A 15,535-nucleotide genomic window follows, 5' to 3' on the forward strand; every position below is an offset into this window, starting at 1 on the left:
GTGTGTGTGTGTGTGTGTGTGTACGCACGTGCCAGAGAAAACGTCATGACCCGAGGAGGACAACTCTTAGGGGTTGCTGTCGGTCAACGGTCAAGGTCGTCGTTCAGGTAATTCGCATCGTATGAAAATGTTGGGCATCTTTTGTTACACCGCTCCTTCTCATTTTTTTCACAAAGAAAACGTAGAAGCACGAGATAAGAAAATCAATAATTTCATCTAATTCTCCTTCTCTCTAATTTATTTTTTCACAGGCCAAGTTCTCTTTAACGCGAAATCTTTCTATCTTAGCTTCATTTCTATTATTGAACATTTTCATGTAATCCAAGGTCCGTTTCCTTACGATTAACGTTAATTCTTAATATAATCATCTTTATATTCAAACAGCTTTATCAGACATTGTATTACATTGCCGAAAATAAAAACATGTTATATTTAAATATATTAAAATTAATTAAACATCTATTTTCTTTATAAACAATTTAATGCCTTTTTTGTTTGTTCTGTAATCCATTTATTCGTTAGCGTATATTGTAATAGTAAGTAGCGGTAATATTTAAAATTAATTATTTCGTTTTAAATTTATTTCTAATGTTTCACGAGAAAAATCGATGATAAACTTCAACTTGTTTCACATACAATTTTCGCTTCATAATGCAATTTAATCTATTGAATTATCTCTTTCCATTGCTCCGTTCTATTCAGAAAATCCAAAAAGCTCGCTGTAAAAGTAAATACAAACTCGATACATGAAATTTTAATCAAGTGACTGAATCATCATTAAGCAGCAGTGAATTGCATTAAGTTAAAATTGTAAAGCTGCGATTAGATGAAAAAATCCTTAATTTTATTTAGCTTTCATTAATCATTTATAATAATGAATTTTATAATAAAGTGTCTGAAATGTCTTAATTTTATGAAGATAAAATTATGCTACTCAAAAATAATGACTCGTGCAATATTTTTTTCAATATTCAAAACACAATACCGTCAACAGAAACTTTTTTTAAACATTACTTTCATCGTCGTGAAAATCCATTTATCATCCTTAGTAGTCAAAAACGACCAATTCCAAGAAAATATCATAAAGTACTTTATCACAGCTGTCTGGACAAAAATATGTAAAAATTTTAACTAAGAAGTCAGAAATATTTGATAAATGTAAAGATTTCATAAATTATATTAATTAAGTATAGCATAGAACATTTTCACAACGAGAAAAATATGTTTCGTACATTTTTAGTGTCTTATTATCGTTAGTTTGAGGATGAAATATTCAAAGCAAATATTCATAGCAACAAGCTTTGGAATATTATGAATTATCCTTTGGATATAGGACAATTGGTCCCGTTCAGTTGAATCCTATACATACATCGGTTTGGCACTTTTAATGCTCAAAATTATTAATCCTCGCTATTCTTTGCGAGGCACTAGTAATATATCGGGCCATTCAAAATTTTGAATAAGCCTTATTCGCCAAGGTCGATAATCAATTTTCTCGTTAATTCGTTATTATTGACGTGCTACAGTCAATTGGTCAAATTATTCGGCATAATCGTTTCACTATTAATGGAGGCCAATAATAGAGGAGTGAGGATGTTCGTTTTTCGAAGCTCCGACCTCGCTGCAACGACATATATCGTTACGGCAATAGCGAACGAATTTACGTCACATGACGTACCCGCGATTCCCAAACGAGGGGGTGGTAAAGGAAATAATCGCGCGGGTTTGCAATTACGCAATGTGCCCTCCACGCTTATTGCTTTTGCATTTTCTGGAAGAGCACGCGCAAATCGCACTCGTGACGCCGTTCGGTACGTGGAAAACCCACGCAGAATTCGAAAAAATCATCGGGCTAAAGGAGCGCGTGTGAAAACTTTTTAATTGAATTGTGAATCGGAGGTGAGTTTGGAGCGCTGTGCAGCACTGTGAGATAATTAAACTTGGACACCTTCAAATACGAAATTATTTTATCGTAATGTTCATTATAATGTTACGTTTACCCCAGTGACTTCAACTATGTGACAGTGTGAATTAATAATTCCTGACTATTCCGCTATTCACATTGAGTTTCACTGTGCATTCACACCGTTAATTATGGAAATTTTCATGTTAAATATTATAGATTTTAATGTATATAACTCACTCACGGTTGTCGTCTAAGGTCATAACTATCGATATATTGTATTTTGCAAATTTGACATTTACATATCGATCAAAAATATAAATTATTGTATGCTTGACTGATTTTATGCATTAAAATAGCATTTTCTATTTATAGTATTTTTTTTTTATTTCATTAATAGAAAATTATTTTGAAAATGCACTAGCACATGAATTAAAATGATATTATGACTAAAATTCCCTACTGGAGCGTATAATAAATAAAATTATGATCAATTTAATCGGTATATAATAAGTTGTTTATTATTTTTTTTTTTTATGTGTCATTTATTTGACATTTTTCCAAACTTTCACACAAAATGAATTTTTACAAAAGAAGTAAAATCACGTTGTACTCACAAGATCAACAAACAATTATAAATGTTTTTATTTCAGAAAATTTTTCTGTTTTCAATGTATTTTCAATATTTTTGTTCAAAATTATTATATTTGTAATTAAGAATAAATTTTTTTTCAATACATTGACTTTATAACAAGAAATTAAATTATGTTGTCTTCCCTATATACAATATATTATCTTTTAAACTAAGGTCTTTCATTTGTATACATACATGCACACGCGCCCACACATGCACGAACGCACGGACTCGCGCACTCGCGCACGCGCGAACGCCGGGACACAAACACGCGCGCGCGCACGTACACACTAAGAGATACATTCATTTACTTATTGCATTAAAATCGAAATAAGCATGTAGAATAATCATACATTTTTTTCAATTTTATTAAACAAATTTTTAACGTATACATAAAATATTACTTATGTATTAACAATATAAAGAATTTTTATATAAAATATTTCATATAAAATTAACGTTTAGCGAGAACTTGATCAAATTTATGTTAATTATTTTAATGTGACATAATGATTGACAATCTAAATTCAAATACTTTGGTCTCTTCGATTTCATAAAAAACAACATTTTTTTCTAACGTACAATAATTATTAAAAAAGCGTATTTATTATTTCATAAAAATATGTTCACACACATGAGCATATGTATAAATAACATTAGTCCCATATTTTTCCTGTACTTTTAAAACGATTTAGCTTAGGAAATAATAATAAAACTTTTGAATAATTGCATCAAAGCATTAAAAAAAATTGCTTTTTATCGATTTTTTTTTTTTTTTTTTTTTTTTTTTTACAAACGTAAATAAAATAATATACGAAGGCAAGCTACTCGAAATTAAAGTGAAAAGATCTTGATAAAAAATTTAATTTCTGAACTGTGTATTTCGTGCCTTTGCCAGAATATTCAGCAAACCATCATAGAAGGATCGTCCAACAGCTTTTTCTGTTTTCTTAAGGCTTTCCGATAAGCTTGGCTACGTCCACGTCCAGCTATAAACATCAATTTTTTCCGTTTCAACGGCTTCTGACAAGATATAAGAATAGAAAAAAGATCTTAACTCTCTCTCTTTCCCAAAGAAACTAATAATAAGGATGCATGAATCTATAACGCCCATCTTCTATCCTTCGTTCAAAATGCATTTTCATATAATCATTTCGAAGCACGTACTTTCACCATCCATATAATCGATTAGCACAGCATTACATAATTTTTTATTTACAATTTATCTTTATCGTTTATAATATAATAATGTTTTATAAAAATTTTACTTCTTTTAGGATATTTTTTAAAAGATAGAAAATCATTAAAGTATATATTCTCGTCTTTGTGACGTGTTGGTTAAGAAAAATGTGATTTATTGTCAATTTATTCTTGAATGTCTGTTAAATATTCGTCAAAAAATGGAGGATAAAAACAAGAGAAAAAAAATTGACTTTAGTATATTTTATCCATGATAATTCGTAGTTAAAATGAGTTAGATGTTTCATCGCTAAATTAATACCCAAGCAATACTTTAAAATATTTTTGAATTAGAATAAATTTTCTCATTAACTAATTGTAGAAATAATCGTATTATATCATAACTACATAAAATTCAGTTCGATATTTCATCGTTTATGAAACAAGAATCGTAGAAAACAAATAACAGGATTTGCGTTACTTAGAATAAAACTACTGATCAATATTTCATTTTAATTCCAATATATGCTTTAATGGATAAAAATTTTACAAGTTAAATATAAAGGATTGACGAACGAGTAGTCTTTACGTTAGTTAAACAATAGTATATTGATTGAAATTTGAATCTTCCAGACATAAGAATTTTATAATTTAATATGCCTTTCGGAAAATCAATTGGGCATTTTAGTAAGCTGCCAATAAAATAAAATAAAAAAAAAAAAAAAAATCGTCCAAATGAATATCCAATAATTGGATAACTGCCTAAGGTTATATACACACGCGCGCGCACACACACACACGCACAAATCTCTCTCTCTCTCTCTCTCTCTCTCTCTGTGTGTGTGTGTGTGTGTTTGTGTGTGTTTGTTTGTTTGTTTGTGTGCTTGTGCAGAGATATAAAAGTGGATGATACTTTTTACTCCACATCTACTTTTAAATTCGATATAATTGATTAATGTAATATAACGAGTTTGTACTAAAGTAAATTTTTACATTTTAAATACTTTATGAATGTAAAGTTTCGTCGAATTTATGTAATAGAAATTGCACGATGCAATAAATTAATTAGAAATATGTCTTGAACTTAAAGTTTTCATAACAAAAAATATCGACATTTTTACGCAGGTCATCAATAAATATATGCATTCACGTGGGCAAATTTGCTAGATTCTCAACGTGCAGGCACACGCTTTTAAATAAATATAAGAAATTTTTACAAAATATAAGGGATAAAATGCTTAAAACGAACGACAACATTGTATTCTTCTCCTATTGATTGCTAACATCCCCTCCTAAACCTAATGTCACACTCTACTTCAGTTAAAAAAAAGCAGAGTCGTACATTAGGCGAAACTCTGTCCTTTCCATCCAGTAATCTCGTATCTTACAAGAGAAAGCAGCCCTTATCCCTAGAGACCGATCACGAAGGACCGACCTCGGCAGCATCGACACCCGGCCAGAGAAGTACTAGACCGACGTCGAGCGAAAAATAGTCTCCCGCCGAAAATTGATTGAACTCATTATCAGCTCCAAAAGTCATCACGGCGCATTCCCTCCGGCTCCCCTCCCTCCCATATACCCAACACTTATGGTAAATCATGCAGAATTTCATGGTCAAACTATATACGATAAACTATACGCGGCTCTTTAAGGCTATAAGTAATTCGCTTAACTAATAGGAGACTCGATATCAGCGCCGCTCCTTTTCATCCTGCGACTTCCTCCTACACTATTTGCTCGAGAGACGATCGTTGACTTTTGTTCTACAAACAAACCTCGAATTATAAAATATCGTGCGTACCGAACAAAGTCGACCCTACGCCCTTTTTCATGAGCTTCTTGATGCGCGTATATAAGCCCCCCCCCCCACTCCAATCCCACCACCAGAAAGATTATGTAGATGAGCCATTAGAGCGTCTTACGCCCTTCGAGTTAACGTAACGTAAAAACAGAGCAAATCCATTGAATTAGATTTATTTTCCCGTACACGTGATTTATACGGTAAAATTATCGATGGGTCTTTCTCTTTCTCTTTCTTTAATCGCGTCTCGAATAATAAAGAAAAAGCTCCGCCAATGAATGAAACGCCGTGTCGTCGAAGGTGCTCGTAGTCAGCTTCTCTTTCTTCGAGATGCTAAACAATAGCCTCCTTTTCCAATTCATTGCTCGGCGTATCGTGCAAAAAGAGGATAAATTCAAGAGATGAATTAACGTCTTCGGAATAAATTTATTGGCTTTTGAGACTTTGTACTCGGGATCGAGGAAGCACTTTTCTCTATCGCTAAGCTCATTGGAGATTATTTGACTAATTGAGCCTTCGTAATGAGTCATCGTGTTCCCCTACCTCGGAAACATCATCGATGGGCATCGACTGTCTTTGTCTTAAAGAACTTTTAGAGAGCTTATGAACTTATATTTGACCCCCTCGTCCTAAGTCCTAAGCGAGCAACATTTATAATTTCTTTAAGACTTTCGAGTCTTAAGAATCAAAGAAAGATATAAATAAATGGTAGATCGGCGAATAACGGCAAGATCTTAAAAGCCGACATCCTTGCCAAGTATAAAAAAAAAAAAGAAAAAAAAAAATTAAAGAAAAAAAAAAAAAACTCAGTACGCACACAGGCAAAGAAACGACTCGGCGGGCACACTTGGCGCTTTACCAACAAGACTTACCGTGAATGGTGATCTCGGTGTCCTTCTCGAGCTCGTAAAGCCTGAGAGCCTCGTCGAGCTCCTGCTGGGAGGCGATGCGACAGGGATCGCCTTCGTCGTCGACCCACTTCATGGTGAACTGATCGGGCGCGGGCCCCGCGGCCCCGAAGCCGCAGATCGTCCGCATTTCCTCGCGCAGCTTGTCCACGCTGATGCCCGCGGTGATGTACGTGATCTGGACCTCCCTGGAAACGTAAGCACGTGTTCGCTGCCATCTTATTTCCTTTTTTTCTTCTCATTGTTCTCAGTCGGTTGGGCTGGGCGGGGCGGGGCGTCGCGACAAGGCCAAAGCAGTGGATGTTGAAGGGATGGCGGTGAGGGTCGGTGAGGGTCGGTGAGGGTAGGTGAGGGTAGGTGAGGGTAGGTGAGCGTATTGGAGGGGCGGTGAGGTGTGAGGATGGGGAGTAAGTAAGGGTGAGTTACAGATGGGAGAGCGCGTATGTTACCAAGTGAGACGAGGCATAGAGTTCGCAACGGCTCACGATGCGCTCGTAGCATGTTATCCAAGTGAAACAATTTATCGCGATGCAAGAGAAATTAAATAACTTTCTTGGATATCTTAATTATTAGAAAAAAAAAAAAAAAAAACGTATTGTTCAATACAAGGCGACACTCGAGCAAAAAGAACTTGCCATTCGAATTCGACAATGCATTATTATCATTGTTAAATTTAGACTTTACAATACTTATTAAGTTTCCACTTACTTATATTAACAAAGTTTTTTTTGCCATTTGATGCCAAAGAGCATTTCTTAAAAATACAATAGAATATATATATATAATCTTAAGTTAATTTGATAATTAATTCCTATGAAATTTGCAACGTTTTTAATCATATAGTTAGTTATATCTATGTATTTAATTGAAATTTTCAATTATGAATATTATCGAAAGTTTTAAGCCACGGTGTTGGAAATAATTGGAAAAACTATTGAAATTTAAGTGTAAAATTACAGTGAAATCAAATTGGAAGGGTGCGCGCTGACCAACTTGAATCAAGACTTTGGATTGTCGTGCGAATCCGTAAAAATAATTGATTTTTGCATTAGTATTAATGATAGCGGGACCTATAACAATCTGCGTCAAATAAATACACTTTCTCCTCAAACTTTTCTCATGCCTTCGGCGCTCAAATTAAACGGAAAATCCAATGAATAGGCAAAGTCATTATTCCGCTCGCGCCCTCGATTCTTCTTATACAAATTGCACAAAATTTAATGTAAAATTTCCGCGATACTTTTATTTTCATAAAAATCACTATCGATCGTCCACTTCATCATACTGCTTTTAATGATTTTATCGTTTACCAAACTTTTAAAGATAAAAATTTAATCAAACTTATTATGCTAAATTGAGGGGCATTAAATATTTCATGTATTAGTTGCTGCACTCTTATCCGATATAACAAATTGAATAATCACGTCAATATTTAAAATGTTTTTTTCAATATAATCATAAGCAGAGGAATGCTTTAATACTTGTGTTATTATTTATTACGAACTGTCACGATACAATCTCATTTTTTTATTAAATATCTCTCGCATTAAAACAATGAGCACCCAAGTACAATAAACGTGAAAAAGAAATTCGAAGCCTTAAATAACGTCCAAGTGAGTATATTTATTATTACTATTCACTCTATACATTACCCCTACGATAATTCTAGTAAAATAATTATTAGGTTCTAGTAAAATAATAATTGTTAAATTATAATATGAGAATAAGCCTAGGAATAAATGTTTCATAAAACTAATCTTTATATAACAATATGTACATCAACGATTAGTGCATCTGAACTATTTATGAGATCGTTATAATTGCAAAAATAACGTAATAATTAAAATGCCCAAGAAAAATTAAGAATGCAGCATAATTTCCCTACGTTTTCATTCTATAAGAAGTTGTTCTATAAGAACATTATACAATTTTTTTTTATTTTTATTTTTATTTTTTCTAACTATTCCTTTCGTAAATTACGAGTATCGCGATTATCGCGAGATGAATTAAGTATTATTATTCACAGACACCGTTGTAATGACTATGCAACAATCAAAACAATCATCGTTGTTCATTACGATTTGCTCAGTTGTTCAGCCTTAGAGTAGCTCGGTACTACACTACATTGTCGAAGCATAATTTTCAATTATTACAGCACAATGTCAGATGTCAAATGTCAGATGTGACATTTTGCATAATATTTTTATAATAAATACGTATGATTGTGCAGTCCGGCTAATAGTTGAATACAATAAAATTTACAATTCTATTAACAAAACATAAAATAAGGTCCGTGCGTTGTTGTATAATCATAAAAGCCAATGTGAAATAGTATCGATAAATAGTATAAATTGTTTGTATAAAATATAAATAAAATATAAGAAGGGCAAAAGGCAAATATTCAAAGCGAAACTTGTTAAATGCAGAGACCAATAAAATGTAAAATAAGACTGTCATTTCCATGTTTATTTGACATACATTGTAAACATTAATTTATTTAATCAGAATGTGGGTCATGATTTGATGGATAAATTGTTCGCAAACGCGATCGATATTATAGTTTGCACTTCGAAAGCCACCGCCAGCATTTACTTTACGTAGCCCCACCTTGGCAAACGACAACAGACAATCCTCGAGGTAATTAAAAAGTCAACCATCGATAGAACCATTGGTTGTCGAGCGAGGAATGATGGTATAGGAGGAGCGGGTGAGACGAGTGGAGGCGAATTCCCGAGCAACCATGGAAATGTCCAAAATGTTAACCGAGTCGTGGGCCAATGAAAGAGCGAGCCGAGCGACAAAGCAAAGTATCGAGGCGTTAAGTCTCCCGCGGCTCGACCACGGTAATGAACAAGGATTTTCAAGGCTCGCACCTACACACAGACAGTCAATAATAAATAATGCTCGGCTACTCACCCATTGTAGACGATCTTCACTCGAATATCCTCAGTATCCGTCGTTTGCGTGGGCATCCTCGCACGCTGAGGCCGTGCTCCCTTGCCTGTGACAATTAAACACACATGAAAGGATGGAAGATGAGAGGTCGGAAAGTGAGCTAGGTGAGTGTAAAGGACGATCGACACCGAGTCGCTCTAGTAGCGTAACGCAACAGCTCGTCCGTTTATTATTAGTTTTACGCCCGGATCTCTTTTGCTTCTTTGGCGTTAATTAACGAAGCCGTGTCAATTGCCCGATGAATTTTACGCTCTCGTCCATCGTAGAGGGTCATTAAGGATAGCAGCACAGGGTCACGCGTTAATCCTGCGACTCGTCTGTTTACTTATCGAATCGCGAAATTGATTGTCATGTGGTTAGCGATCTGCACAAAACTCGTGCTCTTTTATTTAAGCAGTGCTCGCATCTAGGTGCTTTTTCTCTTCATACGTCAGTCGAGAAGTACTAGTGTCCTCCGTCCCCCAATAACCCACCTCCTCATCATCCTTGGCTTTGACCTGGTCCAATTATTGAAAAGGTATTGCGGTGAGACGAAAGGCATTTACAAAGCCAAGCGAGCGTAGCCTAGATATCGATAAGAACGTCTATCTCTCGGGCAGGAGAGAGAGAGAGAGAGAGAGAGAGAGAGAGAGAGAGAGAGAGAGAGAGAGAGAAAGAGAGAGTAAGAGTGAGAGTGTGTGTGTGAGAGTGAGAGAGAGAGAGAGAGAGAGGAGAGCGTGCTTACGATACTTGCACATTTTTCCCCAAAACTAATTATTCGTAACGGAATCTACGTGCTCACCCCTCGGTTTTAAACCCCCCCCCCCCCACACTCTTCACTGCAGATTTGTGGAAAACCTGTTACTCGCTATGCGCTGAGCCAACTGTTCTATACTAGAGCGAGGTCAGATCAAATCGTAGACAACTACTACACGTCGCTTTCAGTGGAAGCGTGGTAATAAAAAAGAAAAGAGAACAAAACGCTCGTTTGGAAACAGTTCCCTTTCCAATGAAGTGCGATATCGCTAATTCACTTACACTTTTGTAAATACGAATTTTAAATTGCAATGTTTATATAGACGTAGTTTTATGTGCTCACCTTATTGAAAATATAATTCGTTCTCTAAGTAGCAAATGCTAATAGGTAGTAATTTTATAAGAACTATTATATCAATAAGGAAATTATGAAATGTTGTTTCTCTCAATTCTAGAGACCAGACTACGAAATATTTCAATAAAAATCCTTAAAATATTGAAGTGGATAATTAATTAATAGTATTTTATAGTCTATATCTATAATCGTAGTTGCGTGATCTTTATACTATCGGTTATTTTATTAATCCATGTTTTTCCGTTAAACTATTATCGCCATTAATTCATGCACACTCAGAAAGAGAGAGAGAGAGAGAGAGAGAGAGAGAGAGAGAGAGAGAGAGAGAGAGAGTGGTCTAATATTAATAAAACATAATATAATAAATGAAATAAATATCAACGATTTTTTTGACAATCAAATTTTCGAGTAAACAACTTAATTAAAAAATATTTTGTTATACAAGTATTTTATTATTAAAATCATCTCGTTTATACTTGTATTTTAAATCTCAAATAAATATGCTACATATTAGCGAGTAGAATTAGTAATTTTGTAGATTTAAGGAATTTAAATTTATCTTCGGCATTCGCTAACTTTAATAATTATTTAATAACAAGTTCTTAAAAGCTTTAAGATTATACACTTATTGGATAAAATCTCACAAAAATAAATGCATCGATAAGACTAATTTGAAGTATTTCAATATCTTTGAATAACAATGAAAAGGCTATTTAACTTAATTTAATGGATAATTATTTTTCAACCATAAGTAAGAGAAATAAGAGAATTAAATGGCACGAACAATCGATGAATGATAATTTGAAATTGCATCGAGCCATATCGTTTCATTTTTAAAGCTGAAATCTAATTTTAAGGAATGTCTTTTTCATAAATAAGACAACTGCACTGACAAATCTGCTAAATCAACCAATCAACTAATCGTCATTTAATCTTCGATCCAATTTTATAATATCGGTACATTTATTGTCAATTTTACTAACGTTTAATATAGTAGTAACATTAATATGGAAAAATAATAGAGTAAGTAAACATTTTTTTTTTCCTATAGCCAGTATACATTTCTTTGTAAGTGGAAAAATATGAACTTGTATGATATTTTGTTTAAATTAGTCGAGTATAAAATATTTCATATGACGGTAAACGTTGTGGACCAAAGTACAAGATATTTTTTACAAAAAACTAATCGAGTTTTAATTTTTTTATATATACAATAGACATTAGAATTCTTAACGAGAATTCGATTGATTCGATTAATCAAGAAAAGTGAAACGCGTGGCGTTAAATTTTTCATGTTTCTTGTTTGTTTTTGTTTATTTGTTTATATGTAAATGTAAAATATAGACTCATTAATTATAATTGTTAACGATACATTTCAAATTTACCTTTAAATCCAACAATAGTATATATTGTTTGCAAAACTTTGCACTACATTGCAAAAACCTTTTCACTTATATTCTTTTATAAATGCTTGATGCAAAATTTCATTTTATCTTCAACTTTTCATGCATAATAATGTCAATTATTTTATTAAATCTAATCTGCTCGTGTGCGTACATTGACTTACATATTTGTATCGATGCCCTACTCAACTTTCCATAGAATAATAACATTTACAAAAGCCCGTTCAACGATAATATCTATGCTAATATCGAAATTTCAGTAAACAAAATTAAAAATTATTCCAATTAAATGTCTAGATGAAAGGTTAATTTTAACTCATAACTGACAATCGAATGTGTATAATAGTTGAAATTAATCGACGAATCAATAAATATCATTACAGTTGCTATCGCGAAGATCTTATTTTTCCAAGTCTCAAATTAATGAGATTCGGCGCTCGTCGAATTATCTATGAATAAATGAAAGATGAGAGATGCTCCGCTGTCTTATGAAATTGCTAAGCATAAAATCTACAAGACTATATATAATTTAATTATATTTCTAACGTCTTACTACTACCACAGCGTCGGCGTCCTCGAAAATCTTAACAAAATACCTCCCCTACGAGCACATAAATGACAATTAACCATACACTAAATTTACACGTGACCTACTTTTCATTTCATACATTAGACTTCGCATCTTAGAAGATCTTTTAACCATTCTTTGCTCATATTGTAACGCGAGAGCGAGAGCGAGCACGTTGCAATTGAAATATTCACGTTTTTAACATTTGGACAAAGTACGGCTAAAATAATCTAAGAATGCAAGCTAATACAATCAGACGCGTAGCACTCCGCACTTACTGGGAATGGATAATTTTTCACGATCGTGCAGCAAAAGTTTTTTTTACCTGCATCTCTCATCCTCAACAAAGAAATCAATTGCTAATATTTCGTATAAGAATTTCGATATCCGTAGAGAATTTATAAGAATGTTGCGTGAAATTTATAGATACTCGGGCTCCGACGATGCTGCAATTTTTGCAGAACGTGACTCCTCTCCAGTGACGGTAATTTTTCACAATTCCCAAGCTTTGGCGTACCGATTTGATATTTTATCCGTCAACGATTAAAAACATCGTACAAATAATAAATCGAGCCTGCCTCCCTTTTTACTTGGAAACAAAGATAAGGAACAATCCGTTACAACTAACGTTACCTTTATTTTCTAATAAAGCATAGCTCCAATCTCGTTTGCGCCATAATTTTGTTCGCTTCATTCGCTTAAATAAAGTACGAAGTTGCCAGAATGTACTATCCCATCCCCATCCCAAATAACTAACTCCATGCAACTACTTAATTAACCATTGGATAAGTCTTAAAGTAGCCAATGGTATCTCATCCCGAGTTCGCTTCTTCAAGATATAAGCAATTCCATTTAAGTATCTTGTATGCAAAGGTTTTTTGTTGATCGACGAAGAAACGATGAAGAAACGTAAGATGAGCTTGAATATTATATTGATGGGACAATTACATGGCAATCGAGTCAATAAATTTTACTAAATACGCTGGGAATGCTAAGTGCCACCGAGCACATTTAAGCACTAATGATCGAGTGAAAAAAAAAAAAAAAAAAAAAAAAAAAAAAAAAAGGAAAAGGAAAAATTGGGGTAAAAAAACAACATTTTCAATAAGCTCTCGTTACCCGAGGTACGGGGCTATCAGTCGTACCTCTTGCACGTCCAAATCCCGAAAATATCGTTTCTGTCCTTAAGTCTAATTATATTGAATTAAATGACGGGAAAAGGTCTGTGTGTGTCAAGAATCGCGTGGAGCGTGCTCTCGTTCAAAGTACTCACGATTTTAAGGAATTATCGCGCGAAAGGTTAGCACATGATATCCAGCACGCACTATCGAGACTCTTATCGAGTCGATGAATACCAATGGATTTAGCATGTGAACGTTATAAAAATCGTTGCAAAGGTCGTCGTGATTAGTATATTTTGCCGAGCAAAGAGTGGAATGACGGTTGGGGGGAGGTGGGTGGGTGGGTGTTAATGGAAGTAGAGATGGAGGTGGGGATGATGGAGATAGAGGTGGAGGTGAGTCCCCTGATAAATGGGACGGCGGATAGACGGCATTCACAGCCTCACCCTTAAAAACTCGTCGCAGGGTCATCTCCAGGAGGAAGTTGGAGTTGAGGAAGAAGAGCTCGCTCTTGCGCGTCTTGCTCAATAGCAGAACGTAGTGGATCGTCGTCGCAGCCGTCGTAGCCGTCGTAGCCGTCGTAGCCGTCGTAGCCGTCACAGCCGCCGTAGCCGCCGTAGCCGCCGTAGCTGTCGTCGCCGTCATCGCGGGCGGGGTCCCAGTTCGCGAGTTCGCGCATGCGTGCCCGGGCCCTAGGATACGCTCGCGCACTCGCTCGCGTACGAGCTATTTGGCGTTGTCGAGTCACCAAGTGCAATATCGATCTCGCGTTTTTCCGCTATGCGTTTCACTTTCCCGAGACGCGAGCACGATTCAATCGCAATTTCGCGCTCCCCGTACGTTTAATGCTCCTCCTGCCCCTCTTGCTCGCACTCTCGACAAAGTCCCCCGTTCGATGCGCAATTCAATGCACCACCAACGAGGAAATTACGTAAGGATCGAATTGCATTCGGCTATTACGTATATTAATTTGTCATTGAAATAAATAAATGTAATTTGATAATATCACAATGCGATCTATAATGGATTATGTAATTTGTTGGGCGAGCGCAGCATCGATAAATATATTCACTCCGGGAGACATAACGACGCTTATCTCTTATCCGCCTACTTTCTAATAAAAGTTCACAAGTCCGGAATCGTAACGCTCGATTAACTCGATTAACGATAAAATTAACTCGGAGCCTCCCGGAATCAAGCGGCAAATTAAATGGTTTTTCTTTTTATCATTTCTTTTCAAGCTCCGCGGTCATCACTTTCCTCTCGTGCGATCTAATGAGACAGTTAAGGGCGACGGCCGAGACTCGACTCGATTGAAACGTCGAGGTAGAAATGCACTATCGGCAAAGCGGCCGCCATAAATTCCGAATCACGAAATTCAGCGACACCGCAAAAAATTCGCCACCGTCATCCAATCGCCAGTTAGATATCCTCCCACCCGATCTCCTTATGAATATTTTATTGGCAGAGCAGTTGGGATCGCGATCGGATCCTTTGGAATATTCATCGGCATGGAATAATCGTTGTTCTCGCGGCTGCCTTCTAAGGTCACCCTTAAAGGCTATCACCAGTCACGAGTGCACCACCACCACGACCACCACCACCACAGCCACCACGTTCACCACGTCCGACCACTACCGCCTCCACCACTGCAACTAGTGACACCGGCACGGCGCAGAATCACACGCAGGCGCTGGAAGAAGGCAGCCTCCGGTAACCACGTGCTTCCTAAGATGATTATTACCGGTAAAATTCGGAGTGCAGTGCGCGCGGCGACGGGAAACAATGCGACGACTGTCGTTGAATAATGAAAAACGCCGAGCGAACCTCTCGTCGGTACTCCCCGAGACTGTGAATCGAATCGAACTGGACCTAGCGGAGTCCCCTGTGTCCTCGCACGTTTTCTCACTATAACGCTCTCTCTCTCTCTCTCTCTCTCTCTCTCACACACACACACACACACACACACGCAC

General features: G+C 35.6%; 1 protein-coding gene across 1 annotated transcript in view; it reads right to left on the reverse strand.

Moving 5' to 3' along the window:
* Positions 1–15,535, reverse strand: part of aPKC (protein kinase C iota type) — a 73,730-nt gene that overhangs the window by 57,392 nt on the left and 803 nt on the right. Inside the window, exons 2-3 of the mRNA XM_011501640.1 lie at positions 9,342–9,426; positions 6,390–6,613 (exon numbers count right to left, since the gene is read on the reverse strand). Coding sequence (XP_011499942.1) covers positions 6,390–6,613; positions 9,342–9,426 — 309 coding nt within the window. The remainder of the gene's footprint in view (positions 1–6,389; positions 6,614–9,341; positions 9,427–15,535) is intronic.

This window comes from Ceratosolen solmsi, unplaced genomic scaffold, assembly GCF_000503995.2.
Source record: "Ceratosolen solmsi marchali unplaced genomic scaffold, CerSol_1.0 scaffold28, whole genome shotgun sequence".
Lineage (NCBI taxonomy): Eukaryota > Metazoa > Arthropoda > Insecta > Hymenoptera > Agaonidae > Ceratosolen > Ceratosolen solmsi.